Genomic DNA, 17,656 nt, shown 5'->3' on the forward strand with positions numbered 1-17,656 from the left:
ACAAAAAAAAAAAATTGCCAGGCATTCTGGTGGGCGCCTGTGGTCCCAGCTACTTGGGAGGCTGAGGCAAGACAATCACTTAAGCCCAGGAGTTGGTTGCTGTAAGTTGTGATGCCAGAGCACTCTACCGAGGGCGATAAAGTGAAACTCTGTCTCTAAAAATAAATAAATAAATAGTACTCTGAGTTAAACAGAAATAGCTAATCTTCATTCCTCTAGGCTTCAGGCCAGTTTCAGAAAGCTCTGGAAATCTTGAAGTCCTAACCTTTCTGAGTAAGTGAAATACATTACAGAGTTTGTACATCCCAGAGTTTGTACATCCCAGGACTCATGACAAGTCAAAAGCAAAGCAGGAAAAGACATACTTTGTAAACTCTAAAAGTTGACCTTCCTTGCACTGTTTGTTCTAAATTATTTGCATTAGCATGTAGGAGGCCTTTTGCAGAGAAAATGAAAGCTTATATAGATTTGCTCCTTGAAATAGTCACAGCAGAATCTGGGCCAAGGTTTTTCCAAATAGCATTTGTGGATGATTATGAAGTTTGTAAAAATCTTTAACCCCCTTTGTCATCTAGAAATAATGTAGCATCTGCGCTACTAGTGGATGGGAAGGACCTCCATGTTTAAACTCCCCATTGTAATGACTGCAAGAAGTTTGGCATTTTTTCAGGCAGTCTTCTCTAACACTCCGAATTCCAAAGACCATATGTGAAACTCTTTTCAATAGAACACTGCCAGGAATGTTGTTGGGTTTCAAAGCAACTGCCTGCATCCACAAATGGGGTTTCAGGCAGCTTCCTACGTTCCTTAGTTCTTGGAGCACTCTTGGTTGAAAAATGACCAGACACCCCAAAGTAAGGCAAGCATGAAACAAAGTTTACTCAGGAAGAGAAAGGTTTACAGAGCAAAAGTTTACAAAGCAAGATATGTTTGCTACAAACAGCAAACAAACTACATTGCTACAGCAAGTAAGCAAAGGAACCTGTTATGGCCAGTGCTTCTATTTTTTTAAGTGTCTGAGTTGGGCCTACCTTGTGGAATCAAGAGTCTTAACTGCCCATGCAGACCTCCCATGAGCCTCTCTGAAAGCCTCCTGGGTAGGGGGGACCACACTATAGACTTAAGCTACTAGCATGATAAATTAGTCTTAAGGCTGTGCTAGGTCATCTTTAAGACTCTGTTGTACCTGTTGCCAGGCTAGAGAGTCTACTACATCCTTTTGCTGTTGACATGCTAACTTCTGATTGGTAGAATGGTAGGACTCTCTGTCTAGGTGTGAGCAATCACTTGGGACAAAATTAGGGTGGGCAGCACCAAGATGAAGGGCTGCCCCTCTTGTCCTTCCCAGGATAGCCAGATTTCTAGCGATCTACTGAATAATTTTATTTCTATTTCTACTGCTATCTTGATTTGTGAATTTACCAAGTTTGCTCCTGAGAGTGGCATCTTATTGGAGAACTTGGGAGTAGTGCTTTGGAATGTTAAAGCATCAGATAGGCTCCAAGTGGTGTGTGTAAAATCAAGTGAGACTTTCAGGTGCATGGTCAAGACCACTCAGTTTAAGTGGCATATTTCCATCAGTCCCTGCATGGATATAGCTCAACTTCTCTCTGGTCTTGAAGTTAGGACAGTATGAATGTTTCAAGGGTCAGAACTAGGAAAGTGACTGTTACGGCATCTATCCACTTTTTGGACACAGCCTGCTGATAGGGTGTGGAATAAGTCACTGGAAAATCTAGTCTCAGAAGAGAGTCTTACTCCCTCATTTAACATTCCCTCACTTCTCAAGCTTTGCATAGCTTAGGTTGGGCAAACCCTATCACAGGTTTCCGCAAACAGCCTGCCTCTGAACTGTGGATGAGGTAGTGTTCACGGACAAAAAGACCAAGAAGGGGGCGGGATTGAGCTATTCTCCTCATTTTACCAACGAGGAATTTGGAAAAGGTAGATTTCCCCTTTATTGTTGTGTGATACCCTCAGGGCCAAATTGATAAGTGTTTAAGATGTCTTAAAAGATAAGTGAGAGATGGGTTTTTCCACTTAAGTTCTACCACAAAAAGAAAAAATAAATCGTCAAGAGCAGCCAAGTCAGCAGAGCCAGAGGTGGTCGGCCTTTTTCTAGTCCTCTAGGAACCCTTTGTTATTGAAATCACCTACTCCATCTCCTGCTGCGGCGGCAGAGGCTCTAGAGTGCCCTGTACACACCGGTGACGCCCAGGTCTTTGGCTTCCACTGTGTAGGACAAATAGCCCTCCGAGCCAGAGCGAGACCCTGGGCACACCAGGCAGAGCACAGGGGGCGCAGCGCCGCTTCCCTATCCGCGTGGGGTAGGGCGGGGCTTCCTCACTCGCGCGGGGCGGAGCGGGGCGGAGCGGGGCGGAGCGGGGCGGGGCGCTCCCGTCGGCGCTGCCCGAGCCGCCCTACTGCGCATGGCACGTTGCGTACCTCCCTCCCAGCAACCGGCCTGGCGGCAGCGCGGCCATAAAACTGAGGAGGCGGAGCTGAGACGATCGGGACTACTAGCAAACTCCAGGAACAGGTATCGGGCTGGCGGGGCCGCCTGGTGCGCTCCAGGGTCCAGTCCCTCCTCGCCCTGACGCCGATTCCATCTCCTCGGGGCCGAACATTCGTCAAAACGGCCATCCCGAGCTCACCCTCGCCCTCCACGGGCCGCCCTTAACCCGCGTTCTCATTCCCTCAATGAGGGGCCGCAGCCCGAGAGCAGAATAGGCTTAGGCCTGGCGGGGAGATGCTGGAGCGGAGTTGCCGGGCAAGAGAGGCGCGAGCTCCTGCTTTCCCAGTCCCTCTTTGTCTCTGAGGCTTCCAGGTGGGAAACCTGGGGCCAGTGTCAGTCTGTCCTGCTCAAGCAAAGTAGCAGTTGATCCCAGTGCTGACCTCCTACTCCCCCGTCCGTCTCATCCCAGGCTGGACGTGCAGCCCGCGCAGCCCTCATGAGGACACAAGATCTACCCATAAGACTTACATACTCAGCCAAAACATAGAGTTTCTATTTGTCTTTTTGTTTTCCAAGTATGTTTTAAGTACCTGCAGCAGATATGGAGACAGGGGAAGGGGAGTGGTTAACTAAAGTTGCTCTGGTTCTCAGGAAATGGGAAACTAAACTCTCTGCTCAGCTTTCTATTAATATCGTGGCGTACTTTAACTTGACTTACCCCAAATGGGAAACGCCGTTGAAATCGGGCCTGTTTTGTAATATCTGTTGAAGTAGAGCCATGTTCCAATATATATATTTGTGGCATTAAGACAGTTCTTCATCGACTGATTCTTACTTTGTAAAGACACGAGAGTGTATCTTGTCCCCGAGAGTTGATGAAGACATCGAATTTGATCACCTCCCTCAGGCCAGGAACTTATTATTAATTCAGCCATTAGTTGCATTGCTGAAGTGGTCAGATCTGTCCCCTACCCTTTCACCAGGTTTCTTTCAGGAGTTTTAGCTTAAATGCAGTGCTTATAATTGTGACCCCAGACATGGAGGACGTTTAGAAAACCAATGACAAAAATAAGGGGAAAGGAATAAATTGTTAATTAATTTTTTCTATATCATTTGGCATCTGTCAACAGCATTTGCCAATCGGTTGGTATTTTCTTAGTCACTTTATCTTTGTGCACCCAGTCTTTTTTTTTTTTTTTTTTTTGGAGACAGAGCCTCAAGCTGTCCCCCTGGGTAGAGTGCGGTGGCATCACAGCTCACAGCAACCTCCAACTCCTGGGCTCAAGCGATTCTCCTGCCTCTGCCTCCCAAGTAGCTGGGATTATAGGCAGCTATACAAGGCCTGGCTATTTTTTGGTTGCAGCCTCATTGTTGTTTGGCAACCCAGGCTGGATTCGAACCCCACACCTCAGGTGTATGTGGCTGGCACCTTAGCCGCTTGAGCCATAGGCACTGAGCCTGCACCCAATCTTGAAACTTCTCCTTAGGCTTCTTGATCATTACTCTGGTTTCTAGATACTGGCTTTAAAACAGAATTAATCAGTCCCCTATCACTTGCCTGTGTGACTTTTGGGCATTTAACCTCCCTTCACCCTAATTTCCTGATCTGTAAAACAGGGATGATAATACTTGTGAACTGATCTCCATGAGGCATTTAGCACAGTGCATGGCACATAGTAAGTTTGCCATAAATGTTTACCACTTTTATTATTTTTACTATTATTAATTTTGTGGTAGCCCCTGGAAGTAAAACACTACACTTGATCTTAGCCAAGATTGGAAGTAAAACACTATATAAAATTCATTCTCTGCCCTCAAGGAACCAGTATTCCTAGTAGGAACGATAAACTGGCAATTAAGAGTGTGGTAGATGTTAGGTTTGGATGGGGGTTAAAGGGGTGAGGGAGGACTTTCCATAGCACAGAACATTTGAGGTGAATACTGAGGGACAGGTCAAAGTTCGCCAGGTTGGAGACAGGAGATGATCCAGGAGGGGAAGCAGGATCTTTAAAGTGTTTTCTTTGAGGCTCAGTGCCTGTGGCTCAAGTGGCTAAGGCGCCAGCTACATACACCTAAGGTGGTGGGTTCGAATCCAGCCCGGGCCCGCCAAGCAACAATGCTGCAACCAAAAAATAGCTGGGCATTGTGGCGGGCGCCTGTGGTCCCAGCTACTTGGGAGACAGAGACAGGAGACTTGCTTGAGCCCAGGAGTTGGAGGTTGCTGTGAGCTGTGATGCCATGGCACTCTACCCAGAGGGATAGCTTGAGCCTCTGTCTCAAAAAAAAAAAAAAAGTGTTTTCTTAGAGCTCTGCTTCCTAGTTGTCTTTCAAGGGTCATCCCCTAAATATGTATAGACCCATGGGCTTGCTTCTCAGCTTTCTGCTTTTCTGTTACCCTTTTCTATTTTAGTGAATTTCTGTTACTTCTTTTATTCCCCCCCTCAAATGTAATGGCTGAATTTTTCTATACTCTTAAGTGCTGATTCCCAAGTCCACATTGCCATATAAACACTCTTCTAAGCATCCGTCCTACTTTTCTAACTGAATGCCGTGTATTTCCTTTTGGGATACTATAACTATCTTCTCAGCCTCAATATGATTTAAAAACTCAAACTCATCCTTCCGCTTCTGAGCTATCCTATTTCTGTCATGGATTACTCTTTCCCCAGTCACTCAGGTCACACATATGAAAAACAGAGTCATCAGAGTTGTCCACAAGTAGAATGAGCTCCCTGATAAGATAGTGAGTCTGTGGCATAGAATGTTTTCAGGTAGAAACTAGGTAGAGTTTTATCTAGAGTTTGTAAAATATATTCTCCCAAAGGGTAGAGGATGACCAGATTTATAATTTCTTTATTCTTCCTTTTTCCCCATCCATCTATTTCATTAACATTCCCAGTGCCAAAGGATTTTATCATCACAAATGTGGTCTGCTATAATTGTATTCTAACTGACATTCCTTTCCCTGGGTCATTTTCATCTTCCCCTCCCCACCCTTGGGAGATTAATATTCCTTAAAATGTTCCTTATAGGGTGGTGCCTGTAGCTCAAAGGAGTAGGGTGCCAGCCCCATATGCCAGAGGTTGGGGGTTCAAACCTCAGCCCTGGCCAAAAACTGCAAGAAAAAAAAAGTTCCTTATAATAAGACTTCTCTAACATTAGTTAATATTATCGGCCATGGATTAGCAGAGTTACCATCACTTTGGAGCTTTTTAGAACTATCAGGCTCTTTTCCAGACCTTCTGAATCAAAGTCTGCATTTTAACAAGATCTTGAAGTGATTTGCACACACAGTGAATTTTGAGAGACCCTGCCTTAGACAATGTTGTGTTTGTCACCTTTCTATTCAAAACCTACAGTGGCTTCTGACTGCCTGCTGAATAAAATCCACACTCTAGCATGCATTTAAGGCCTGTTTACTGTTCTCATGTATTTGGAGTTACTTTTCTGTAACCGCCCTCACATTAATTTGAGTGTATACTCAAAGTGCTAAGATACTTCTTTGCATATTTGGCCAGCCTTCAGTATTATTGGAGTGCTTACTATATGGCAGGCATTATTCTGCATTATTCAACCTGTGGGCCATGACTCCTTTTTAACAATGAAAATACATTGTGGCATTAGGAAGGTTGAGAACCACTGTTCTACAAACTGGGAGATATACCTGTAGACAAGACAAAGTATAGTACTCCCACCATATCCATGTGGGTTATGTTCTAAGATCCCCAGTGGTTACCTTTCTTTAAATTTTTTCGAGACAGTCTCACTCTGTCACCCGTGAGGCAAATATCTTATACCTTTTGGTATCCCTATGGCAAGGTACCATGTTTGAGTGCCAAAGCATCATCACAGCTCACATCACTCTTCTGGGCTCAAGCATTTCTCCTTCCTCAGCCTCCCTACTAGCTGGGACTATAGCTGTGCCCATCACAATGCCTAATTTTTTTATTTTTAATAGAGTCAGAATTTTGCTCTTAAGCGCAAGGCATCTGCCTGCCTTGGCCTCCCAGAGTGCTAGGATTATAGGTGAGACACTGTGCCTGACTTCCCCTCCCCTCAGTGGATTCCTGAAACCCCAGAAAGTATCACATTATGATATTGTAACAGTTGATCTGTTTTTTGGGGGTTTTTTTTGAGACAGAGCCTCAAGCTATCTCCCTGGGTAGAGTGCTGTGGCATCACAGCTCACAGCAACCTCCAACTCCTGGACTCAAGCTAGTCTTCTGCCTCAGCCTCCCAAGTAGCTGGGACTACAGGCACCCGCCACAACATCTGGCTTTTTTTTTTTTTTTTTTTGGTTACAGTCATCATTGTTGTTTGGCGGCCCGGGCTGGATTCGAACCCACCACCTTAGGTGTATGTGGCTGGCGCCTTAGCCACTTGAGCCACAGGCGCCGAGCCAACAGTTGATCTGTTAATCATATCATTTGCTAAGTGATTTATGGGTAGGTAACATAGAGTGGATAGACTAGGCAAATGGATGATTCATGTCCTAGGCAGGATGGAGCAGGAGGGCACAAGTTTTCATCATGCTGCTTCAGAACAGCGCACAATTTAAAACTTACAAATTGTTGACTTCTGGGAGTTTTCATTTATTAATAATGTTTTGAGACCTCAACTGACCTAAACTGAAAGCTCATAAAGTGAGACCATGGAAAGAGGGACTATTATATGCACTAAAACTAAATAATCAGTAGCTAATACTGTTTTTATCTTGGAATTTACATTTTCTTTAATTCCTACTTGATATTACAGGATTACCCAGCTCATGGTAATCTCTCCCTTTGCTGAACTCCATAAGGATTTGCCCATCTCTCATTTCTACTTGTTTGTTTTGTTGTCTTCCTATTTATCTTGAGTGTCCTATTTCCTTTTTTGAGACAGAATCTCAAGCTGTTGCCCTGGGTAGAATGCCATGACGTCATACCTCACAGCAACCTCCAACTCTTACCTCACTTTTTTCTATTTTTAGTAGAGACAGGGTCTCACTTTTGCTTGGGTTGGTCTCAGACTCGTGAGCTCAAGCAACCCACCTGCCTCAGCCTCCCAGGGTGCTGGGATTACAGGCCTGAGCCACCATGCCTGGCCCGGGTTTCCATCCTATTTCTACAACTAGTTTGTAAGCTCATTTTCCAGGAATATCTTATACCTTTTTGTATCCCTATGGCCAGGCACCAGGGCTCTTATCAGAGGAGGAACTGAGACATTTGAAAATAATGAAAACTGCTCTTGGTTATCTTTTGAGTTCTGTCCCCAGCATACACCCTGGGTTTGTAAGATTAGTTAGAGCCCAGTACCTTTTTCTGGTCTAAGTGTGCAAATCTCTCCATAATAGTTACTATTTCTATCAGTGCTCTTAACTGAAGTGTATCACGTTATTCTACTATTGATACTTAGAGATACTTTGTGAAAAGTTTATGTATAGGATTTAATTATTCTAGTTAAGACTAAAGCCTCATTCTCACCATTTTTTAGGATTTCAGTTATAGCCTTGAATAAGCAATAGATTTTTTTAAAAATAAATAACCATTTAAGCAGTGGCTCATGCCTGTAATCCTAGCCCTCTGGAAGGCCAAGGCTGGTGGATTGTTTGGGCTCACAGGTTTGAGACCAGCCTGAACAAGAGTGAGGGCTCGGCGCCTGTGGCTCAAGTGGCTAAGGCACCAGCCACATATACCTAAGGTGGCGGGTTCAAATCCAGCTCAGGCCCGCCAAACAATGACGGCTGCAACCAAAAAACAGCCGGGCGTTGTGGCAGGCATCTGTGGTCCCAGCTACTTGGGAGGCTGAGGTAGGAGACTCGCTTGAGCCCAGGAGTTGGAGGTTGCTGTGAGCTGTAATGCCATAGCACTCTACCCAGGGGGACAGCTTGAGGCTCTGTCTTAAAAAAAAAAAACAAGAGTGAGACCCTGTCTCTAAAAACAGCTGGGCATTGTGGTGGGCACCTATAGTTCTAGCTACGTGGTAGGCTGAGGCAAGAGAATCACCTGTGCCCAAGAATTTGATGCCATCACAGTCTACCGAGGGTGACAAAGTAAGACTCTGTCTCAATAAATAAATAACCAGTTAAGACTGATTCTAAATAATAAAACTATTTCTGGATCTGTCCACTAGTAATATTGCTTTGCTAATATATATATGGTGTTAAGTATTCTTTTTTTAAAACAAATTAATTTCAGTAAGTTGTTCTTTCAGTCCTTATAATGATTTGTTTTAAAAAGTATCAGTTTGGGCTTGGCACCCATAGCTCAGTGGTTAGGGCTCTGGCCATATGCACCAGGGTTGGTGGGTTTGAACCCAGCCAGGGCCTGCTAAACAACAATGACAACAACAACAACAAAAAATAGCCGGGCATTGTAGGGAGCGCCTGTAGTTCTAGCTACTTGGGAGGCTGAGGCAAGAGAATCACTGAAGCCCAAGAGTTTGAGGTTGCTGTGAGCTGTGATGTGACAGCACTCTTCTGAGGGCAACATAGTGAGACTGTCTCAAAAAAACAAAACAAAACAAAAGAGCAGCACCTATGACTCAGTGGATAGGGCACCAGCCCCATATACCAAGGGTAGCGGGTTCAAACCCAGCCTCGACCAAACTGTAACAAAAAATCACTGGATCTTGTGGGCACCTGTAGTCCCAGCTACTCAGGAGGCTGAGGCAACAGAATCTCCTAAGCCCAGGACTTGAGGTTCCTGTGAGCTGTGATGCCACAGAAGGCAATAAAGTGAGACTCTGTCTCCAAAAAAAGAAAAAAGAAAAAAAAAAGGCAGGACAAACGTCTAAAAGAATCAAAGGTAATCGCTTCTGGGAAAGGGCCAGTGGAGGTCGTGTCAGGAGAAATCGAGAAATTAATTAAAAGAAAACCAAGGCTGGACCTCATGACTCATACCAGTAATCCTAACACTGTGTGAGAGGTGGAAGCAGGAGCATCTCTTTTTTTTTTTTTTTGAGACAGAGCCTCAAGCTGTCCCCCTGGGTAGAGTGCCGTGGCATTACAGCTCACAGCAACCTCCAACTCCTGGGCTCAAGCGAGTCTCCTGTCTCTGCCTCCCAAGTAGCTGGGACCACAGGCGCCCGCCACAACGCCCAGCTATTTTTTGGTTGCAGCCATCATTGTTGTTTGGCAGGTCCGGGCTGGGGATTCGAACCCGCCACCTTAGGTGTACGTGGCTGGCGCCTTAGCCGGTTGAGCTATAGGCGCCGAGCCAGGAGCACCTCTTAAGCTCAGGAATTCAAGGCCAGCTTGAGTAAAAGCAAGACCCTGTCTCTAAAGACAAAAATAGAAACAATTAGCTGGGCATTGTAGCACACACCTATAGTCCCAGCTACTCAGGAGGCTGAGGTGAGAGGATCACTTGAATCTTTGATCACTTGAGGAGTTAGATTGTGGTGAGCTGTATTGATGCCACCATCCTCTAGTCAGGGTGATAGCAAGACTGTGTCTCAAAAATAAATAAATGAAAATAAAAACATATATTGGGCAGTACCTATGGCTCAGTGAGTAGGGTGCCGGCCCCATATACCAAGGGTGGTGAGTTCAAACCCAGCCCCAGCAAAACAGCAACAACAACAACAACAAAAATAGCCAGGCATTGTAGTCCCAGCCAGGCCTGTAGCCAGGCCTGTAGTCAGGCCTGTAGTCCCAGCTACTCAAAAGGCTGAGGCAAGAGAATCGCTTAAGTCCAAGAGCCAGAGGTTGCTGTGAACTGTGATGCCACAGCACTCTACCGAGGGTGACAAAGTGAGACTCTGTCTCTTCAAAAAAAAGAAAAGAAAAACATATAATAATAAACTTCTTTTATAGAAATTACAGAATTTCAGAATGTACTAGGCCAAAGCACTTCCAAGTTTATCATCACTGAATATTTCTCTAAGTAAATCTTTAGAATCTAATAATTTGGCCAGGCACAGTGGCTCATGCCTATGATTCTAGCACTCTGGGTACCTAAGATGAATGGATTGCTTGAGCTCAGGAGTTTAAGACCAGCCTGAGCAAGAGCAAAACCCCTGTATCTACTAAAAATAGAAAAATTAGCTGGGTGTTGTAGTGGGCACTGGTAGTCCCAGCTACTTGGGAGTCTAAGGCAAGAGATCTTGATCTCTTCTTTTTTTTTTTTTGAGACAGAGTCTCATTATGTTGCTCTTGGCAGAGTGCTGTGACGTCACAGCTCACAGCAACCTCAAACTCTCGGGCTTAAGTGATTCTCCTGCCTCAGCCTCCCAAACAGCTGGAACTACAGGCACCAGTCACAATGCCTGGCTATGTTTTTGTTGTGGTTGTCATTGTTTAGCAGGCCTGGGCCGGTTTTGAACCCACCAGTCCTGGTGTATGTGGCTGGCACCCTGACCACTGAGCTACAGATGCCAAGCCAAGATCTTGATCTCTTGAGCCCTAGAGTTTAAAGTTGCTGTGAGCTATGATGCTATGGCATTCTACCCAGAGCAACAGAGTGAGATTGTCTTGGAAATAAAAATAATAATAATTTAATAATTTATACCTCTAGTACAGTGCTTTGAATTGTAGACCCATAGTAAGTTTTTATTAATAGAAAGGTATTTTTGTAAAAGGAGATTTTGCTAAGTCAAGCTTTTTCTATTTTTCTTTTAGGTTTAAAGTTTTGAAATTGAAGTAGGTCTACACATTGAGAACTCATGTCTTTTCTTGTAAGTAAACCAGAGCGGATTAGGGTGAGTGTTCTTCTATTCTTCTGGCTTTGCTATTTTTGTGTTCTGAAAAGTACTGTACTTTGGTGTATTGTGAGTGGCTTTGTTTATATGATGCTCAGAATCATACAGAGGTGAAGGATGTAGGAAGTGCAGCCTCCACTCCTGAGAACAGAGTTTGTAGACCGAAGCTAACGAGACACAAAATTTACCACTAGCTTGTCTGGTATAAAAGAAGCAGAAGATAGTTTATTTTTATATCAGTTGTACAACACTAAATGAGTTGATGGCCCCTTTCAGTGTACATATGTAATTGTTAATGATCTCCCATGAGTTTGTGTGTTTTTAAAATCAGTATGACATTATAATTACAAGAACACTTTTTTCTAAGTATAATCATTTGTTTCAGTGGAAGACATTTTGAACAAGAAAGATTTTATTACACCTCAAAATTTCATCAGCTAAACTTATAAACAAACACTAGATTGAGCATCTTACTAGCTCCCATGATTTCATAAAAAAGAATCTTATTTTATTGATAAACAAGTACTTAATTTCTGAATGCCATAGTAATTATTTTAAAAACTGTGTGAGTGCTATGGGACATTATGAGTATACCACTCTCTTTAAATATTAAGGCATACAGGCAGTGCCTGTGGCTCAGTGAGCAGGGCGCCGGCCTCATATACTGAGGGTGGTGGGTTCAAACCCGGCCCCAGCCAAACTGCAACAAAACAATAGCCGGGCGTTATAGCGGGCGCCTGTAGTCCCAGCTACTTAGGAGGCTGAGGCAAGAGAATCACCTAAGCCCAAGAGCTGGAGGTTGCTGTGAACTGTGACACCACAGCACTCTACTGAGGGTGACAAAGTGAGACTCTGTTTCTAAAAAAAAAATATTACAACATAAATTATATTTTGTGATATAGTACATACCATTTTTTATATTAAGTTTTTTATTTAGGGTATTATTTCTTTTTTAATTTAGAAAAAATTATAGGAAAGAACAGAAAATGATGCTATAGTTCCAATTCATAATCTACGTTATGCAAACTTATTTCTGAAAGTTTATTTAATCTTCCATTTTCCTATGTTTATGTATGTAAGAACAATTTATATTGGAAAGAATAAAATTCATTGTTAATTAAGAGGGTAAAGGGAAATGTCTCCCTAGCTTGAACTCTGCCCAGTGGAAAGAATGCCGCCAGGCCAAACTTTAACACTAGTCCTTAAGTGAAATATAATCTTGATTCCATTGCTTTTAAATATGAGCTTCTTTTCTGCTTCAACCTAGCCTAATTTAGGTGAAATTAAGCCACTGATCAGTGTGATGGAAATCTAATACTCATTTGAAATAGGTCAGTAAAGTGAACCATAGATTGGTCCTCTTAGTTTGATCCTAGTGAACATGGCAGAAAATATAAGTGATGATATCTTCAGAACCTTTAGTTGATAAAAAGAAAATGTACCTTTCTTTACAAACTAATAGAGGCTGGTGAAAAACTACTGTTCCATCCCTGTTTTCTGTGTTGGGCATTCCTTTTTTTTTTTTTGGAGACAGCCTCAAGCTGTCCACCTGGGTAGAGTGCTGTGGCATCACAGCTCACAGCAACTTCCAACTCCTGGGCTCAAGCGAGTCTCCTGCCTCAGCCTCCCAAGTAGCTGGGACCATAGGTGCCCACTACAAGGCCTGGCTATTTTTTGGTTGCAGCCATCATCGTTGTTTGGCAGGCCCGGGCTGGATTCGAACCCGCCACCTTAGGTGTATGTGGCTGGTGCCTTAGCCGCTTGAGCCACAGGCTCTGAGCTGGGCATTCCAATAATTGTTTTCAAATTAGAATTAATGATACAAGGTATCTGTAATAGATAGCTATGGATAAGAATGGATAAGATCCAACTAAAAGGTAGTTTTATATGAAAGACATAACAGTCTTCCTAGGATCAGTACTACATATTTTTCATATGTCAGATTTAAGAATATTCATCAAATTAGGCAAAGAAGAGTAGAGGAAGGAATTAATTTATTGTTTTTAATTGACTTCAAGATTCTTTTCAAAAAATTTCCATAGAAATGTATCCTAACTGTACTGCATGATTCTTTTTTTGTAGTTGTGTTATTGTCTGTCTAAAGGCTAATAGCTAATTTCTTGTGGCTCCGAAGAAATACTAATTCTCTTTGGGGTTTTCCTCTTTAGCGGTGGGTCTCGGAAAAGTTCATTGTTGAGGGCTTAAGAGATTTGGAACTATTTGGAGGTAAGTACAGTATGGCAATTAGCCATAACTACAGGATAAATATCACTACTTTTTTCTTGACTAAATCAATTTATAGAAATTAGCCATTCTGAGAGCAACTGTAAACTATGCTTATTAGATTTGATTCCTTTTTGAATTCATTGTTTCACAAAGGTTTGAGGACTAACTCAGCAATTGTCCTTGGCCTGTCTTGATTGTTAGAAAACCAGTATTTACTTAAAGGCACATTTGTTTCTTTTGTCTAATTGAAATACATTTTTTTTTTTTTTTGAGACAGAGCCTCAAGCTGTCACCCTCGGTAGGCCTTAGCATCACAGCTCACAGTAACCTCCAACTCCTGGGCTTAAGCTGCACAACGCCCAGCTATTTTTTTTGGTCGCGGCCTCGTTGTTGTTTGGTGGACTGGGCTGGATTCGAACCTGCCAGCTCAGGTGTGTGTGGCTGGCACCTTAGCCGCCTGAGCCACAGGTGCCAAGCCTGAAATACATATTTTTAAGGGAAAAAAAACTAAGTGTCTGAAGTCTCTAGGCTTGAAGAGGCTTGAAGATTTAAAAAATAAGACAAATGGCTCGGCGCCTGTAGTTCAAGTGTCTAAGGAGCCAGCCACATACACCAGAGCTCACAGGTTCGAATCCAGCCTGGGCCTGCCAAACAACAATGACAACTACAACCAAAGAATAGCTGGGCATTGCAGCAGGCTCCTGTAGTCCCTGCTACTTGAGAGGCTGAGGCAAGAGAATCACTTAAGCTCAGGAGTTAGAGGTTACTGTGAGCTGTGATGTCACAGCACTTGACCCAGGGTGACAGCTTGAGGCTCTGTCTCAAAAATAAAATAAAATAAAAAAGACAAAGATAGCAGTGATATAAAAATTTTGCATTTTAGTGATCAATCAGTTGACTCATTTTTTTTCATGGTATAGAACTTATGAGACTTAAGAGAATAAAGGAAATAATCCATTAATTATAAAAATATTAACTTCTAATTGTAAAATCTAGATGTTGATTTTTTTTTTTTTTAGAGACAGAGTCTCACTTTATTGCCCTCAGTAGAGTGCTGTGGTGTCACAGTTCACAGCAGCCTTCCACTCCTGGGCTTAGGCGATTCTCTTGCCTCAGCCTCCTAAGTAGCTGGGACTACAGGCATCTTCCACAACGCCCAGCTAATTTTTATTGCAGTTTGGCCAGGCCCAGGTTTGAACCTATCACCCGCCGTATATGGGGCCGGTGCCCTACCCACTAAGCCACAGGTGCTGCCCCTAAATGTTGATTTTTAGAAGTAAACTTCAAGGTTTAATAGGCCCAAGCATTCCTGCTTGGCCATTTTCAAAGTGACCCTTGTTGGAAATTCTCATTATAATTTAGGGCAAAAAAATTTCTTTTTGTTAAAAAGAAAATAATAAGGCTGGGCCTGGTAGCTATAATTCTGTAATCCTAGCACTCCAGAGGCTGAAGTGGTTGGACTGCTTGAGCTCACGAGTTCAAGACCAGCCTAAGCAAAAGTGAGATCCCATCTCTATTAAAAGTAGATAAACTGAGGCAAGAAGATCACTTGAGGGTGGCACCTGTGGCTCAAAGGAGTAGGGTGCTGGCCCCATATGATGGAGGTGGTGGGTTCAAAACCAGTCCCGGCCAAAAAAAAAAAAAAAAACTGCAAAAAAAAAAAAAAAAAGATCACTTAAGCCTGAGTTTTAGGTTGCTGTGAGCTATGACGCCATGGCACTCTACCCAGGATGACAGCTTGAGACTCTGTCTCAAAAAAACAAACAAAATCCCCCCATATTTTGGTCCTATTCTCATTTTCTTCCCATTATTAATGGGAATAAAATGGCTTAAAAGTAGACATTGTGCCAGGCATGGTGGTGTATGCCTGTAATTCCAGTTACTTGAGAGGATGAGGTGGGAGAATCACTTGAGCCCAGGGGTACCAGTCCAACCTGGACAACATACTGAAACTTATTTCTAAAGAAAAACGGAGTGAACATTTTCACTGATGGAGATTTGACGGTCTAGTTATAAATATCCTAGTGTTTGGGAATTGAATTAATGGGTCTTGTTTTCAGTGTCTTGAACATAGGATCTCTGTCTCTCTTTTTTTTTAATTTGAGACAGAGTTTCAAGCTTTTGTCCTGGGTAGAGTGCTGTGGCATCACAGCTCACAGCAACTTCAAGCTCTTTGGCTTAAGTGATTCTCTTGCCTCAGCCTCCTAAGTAGCTGGGACTACAGGCGCCCACCACAACACCCAGCTATTTTTTTATTGTAGTTGTCATTGTTGTTTAGCAGGCCCAGGCTGGATTTGAACCTGCCAGCTCCAGTGTATATGGCTGGCACCCTAGCCGTTGAGCTACAGGTGCCAAGCCGGGATCTCTGTCTTTTAATGATGTTATAGTCTCTGACCTGAGACTACAATATCTTTAAAGGTGATTATGTTGTTCTGTATATTATTAAAGACTGATGAAGTCTATATTACCAATTATACAATTTGGAATTTGCCTTCTACTCTGGAAGATTAGGTTAGATTTTATTTATTGATTTATTTTTGGAGACAGAGCCTGACCTTGGTACCCTGACTACAGTATTCTGGCATCATAGTTCACAACAACCTCCAACTTTTGGGCTCAAGCAATCCTCTTGCCTTAGTTTTTCTATTTTTTTTAGTAGATGTGGGGGTCTTGCTGTTACTCAGGCTAGTCTCGAACTCCCAAGCTCAGGCAGTCTACCCATCTCAGCTTCCCAGAGTGTTAGAATGGCAGGCATGAGCCACTGCACCAGGCCTGGTTAGATTTCTTTTAATCCATTAACCTGGCTTCTTACCTTTGATAGACTTTATTAAGCAACTGCTCCTGCCATTTGTGTACCATAAAATTGATGTCTAAGAAGAAAAAAAAAATATTTTGATAAGTTGAGCCTAATTTACTCTGCAGATAATCTCCTGTAATATATCTTATAAGAAAGTATTTTCCTTGGTGTCTGGACTTGTTCTTCTGATTTTGTATAGTTTAAGATATTTCAAACTGTAGAGCTCAAGATAATTAAAAATGTGTACTCACCGCAGTATTTTACAGTTAAAAGTATTCAGTTTGATGATTTTTATCATTTGGAGAAAATCAAAAGCACTTGTAGAATTTTTCTGATTTAACAGAAAGTTATTTGAGTTCTCTTTTAAAAAAATTTTTTTTCAGTTGTTTTTTTTGCTTTGTTCATTTTTACTAGGTATAGTAGAGTGCCAAAATGCCTTTGCTTTGTTTGCATTCAGAATAGAATATATCTCATTTTGGAGAAGTGGATTGGGTAATATATGTGTTGCTGTATTAAAAACTTGTTTGCCTCTTTAAAAAAAAATCTGATTCTAGCCCCTGCAGTCACTGTAAAATGGCTAACCACTTTTGTAACTTTATAATGAGTTTTTTTTTTGTTTACAAAGTTTCAGACTCTGAAATCAGCCTATTCAAAATAACATTGTGTGCTGATTAAAAGTGTTTTTAAGACCAGGATTGTAGTAGTTGAGTTATACCCAGTAAAGAATACCTGTAGATCTGTAGGCTTGCCAAGTTTTAAAGAGCCGTAGCTCCATGTTTAAAACCCTGTATCTTTTCAGCACTTTTACTGTGGATCTGTGTGTGTTTGTGTTTATATGTAGCTTTCACTATAATGACTCTTAAGTGTTTTCTACTAATAAATATAGCCCTATGTGCAATAATTACTGTTCTGAATGTGGGTGTATCTTCTGCTAAAAAAACAAAATGCCAACAATCCATTTCTCTACTCCAGAACAGCCTCCGGGTGACACTCGTAGAAAAGTAAGTGACTTCCTGGCTCTAGCATTATGGCTGTTGCATGGAGATGACTTCTTGTGGAAGTTTGTGTTTTGTTGGCTTATCATTTTGTGTTTCCGCTTATCTGTCATCGAGTTTTATTTGTAGTATAATTCATTTGCTCGTGGAGATTCAGGTTTCACCCTGGAAAGACTTGGATGTGTAGTTTGGAAACTAAAGAAAGTCTCAGGTACATTTTTGTCTCTCCTGGAGATCAAGGTCTTCTCCCCTTCCCAACCCTACCAATCACCTGCTACCACCTCCCCCCAAAAAGTACTTGAAACAATGTGAAGTGTGGTTATCTCTTAGTGGATGGTGATATCAAATTTTCTATCCTTAAGTCTATTAATAATAGATTACAGTCCACAGAGGTAATATAGATAATTAGATTATTAATAAAGCTAGACTTCAAATCCTACCTTAAAAATAAAAAAAAATTTAAAATATAAAACATGGCTCGGCTCGGCGCCTATAGCTCAA

The 17,656-nt window shown here is 42.4% G+C and overlaps 1 protein-coding gene across 4 annotated transcripts in view; it reads left to right on the forward strand.

The window, feature by feature from the left end:
- The first annotated feature begins 2,371 nt into the window (after positions 1-2,371).
- The window catches only part of STRADA (STE20-related kinase adaptor alpha), a 35,449-nt gene continuing 20,164 nt past the window's right edge, over positions 2,372-17,656 (forward strand). Inside the window, exons 1-4 of one of the 4 annotated variants that reach the window (XM_003786204.2) lie at positions 2,449-2,539; positions 11,058-11,137; positions 13,306-13,363; positions 17,133-17,161. In XM_003786204.2, the coding sequence (XP_003786252.1) occupies positions 11,102-11,137; positions 13,306-13,363; positions 17,133-17,161 (123 nt within the window). In that variant the 5' untranslated portion in view covers positions 2,449-2,539; positions 11,058-11,101. Of the gene's footprint in view, positions 2,540-11,057; positions 11,138-13,305; positions 13,364-17,132; positions 17,162-17,656 lie in introns of all 4 variants that reach the window. The other 3 variants (XM_003786206.1, XM_023511061.1, XM_023511060.1) reach the window with 3 other exon arrangements.

Source organism: Otolemur garnettii, unplaced genomic scaffold (genome assembly GCF_000181295.1).
Source record: "Otolemur garnettii isolate 467f Iridium unplaced genomic scaffold, OtoGar3 scaffold00018, whole genome shotgun sequence".
Taxonomy (NCBI): Eukaryota; Metazoa; Chordata; class Mammalia; order Primates; family Galagidae; genus Otolemur; species Otolemur garnettii.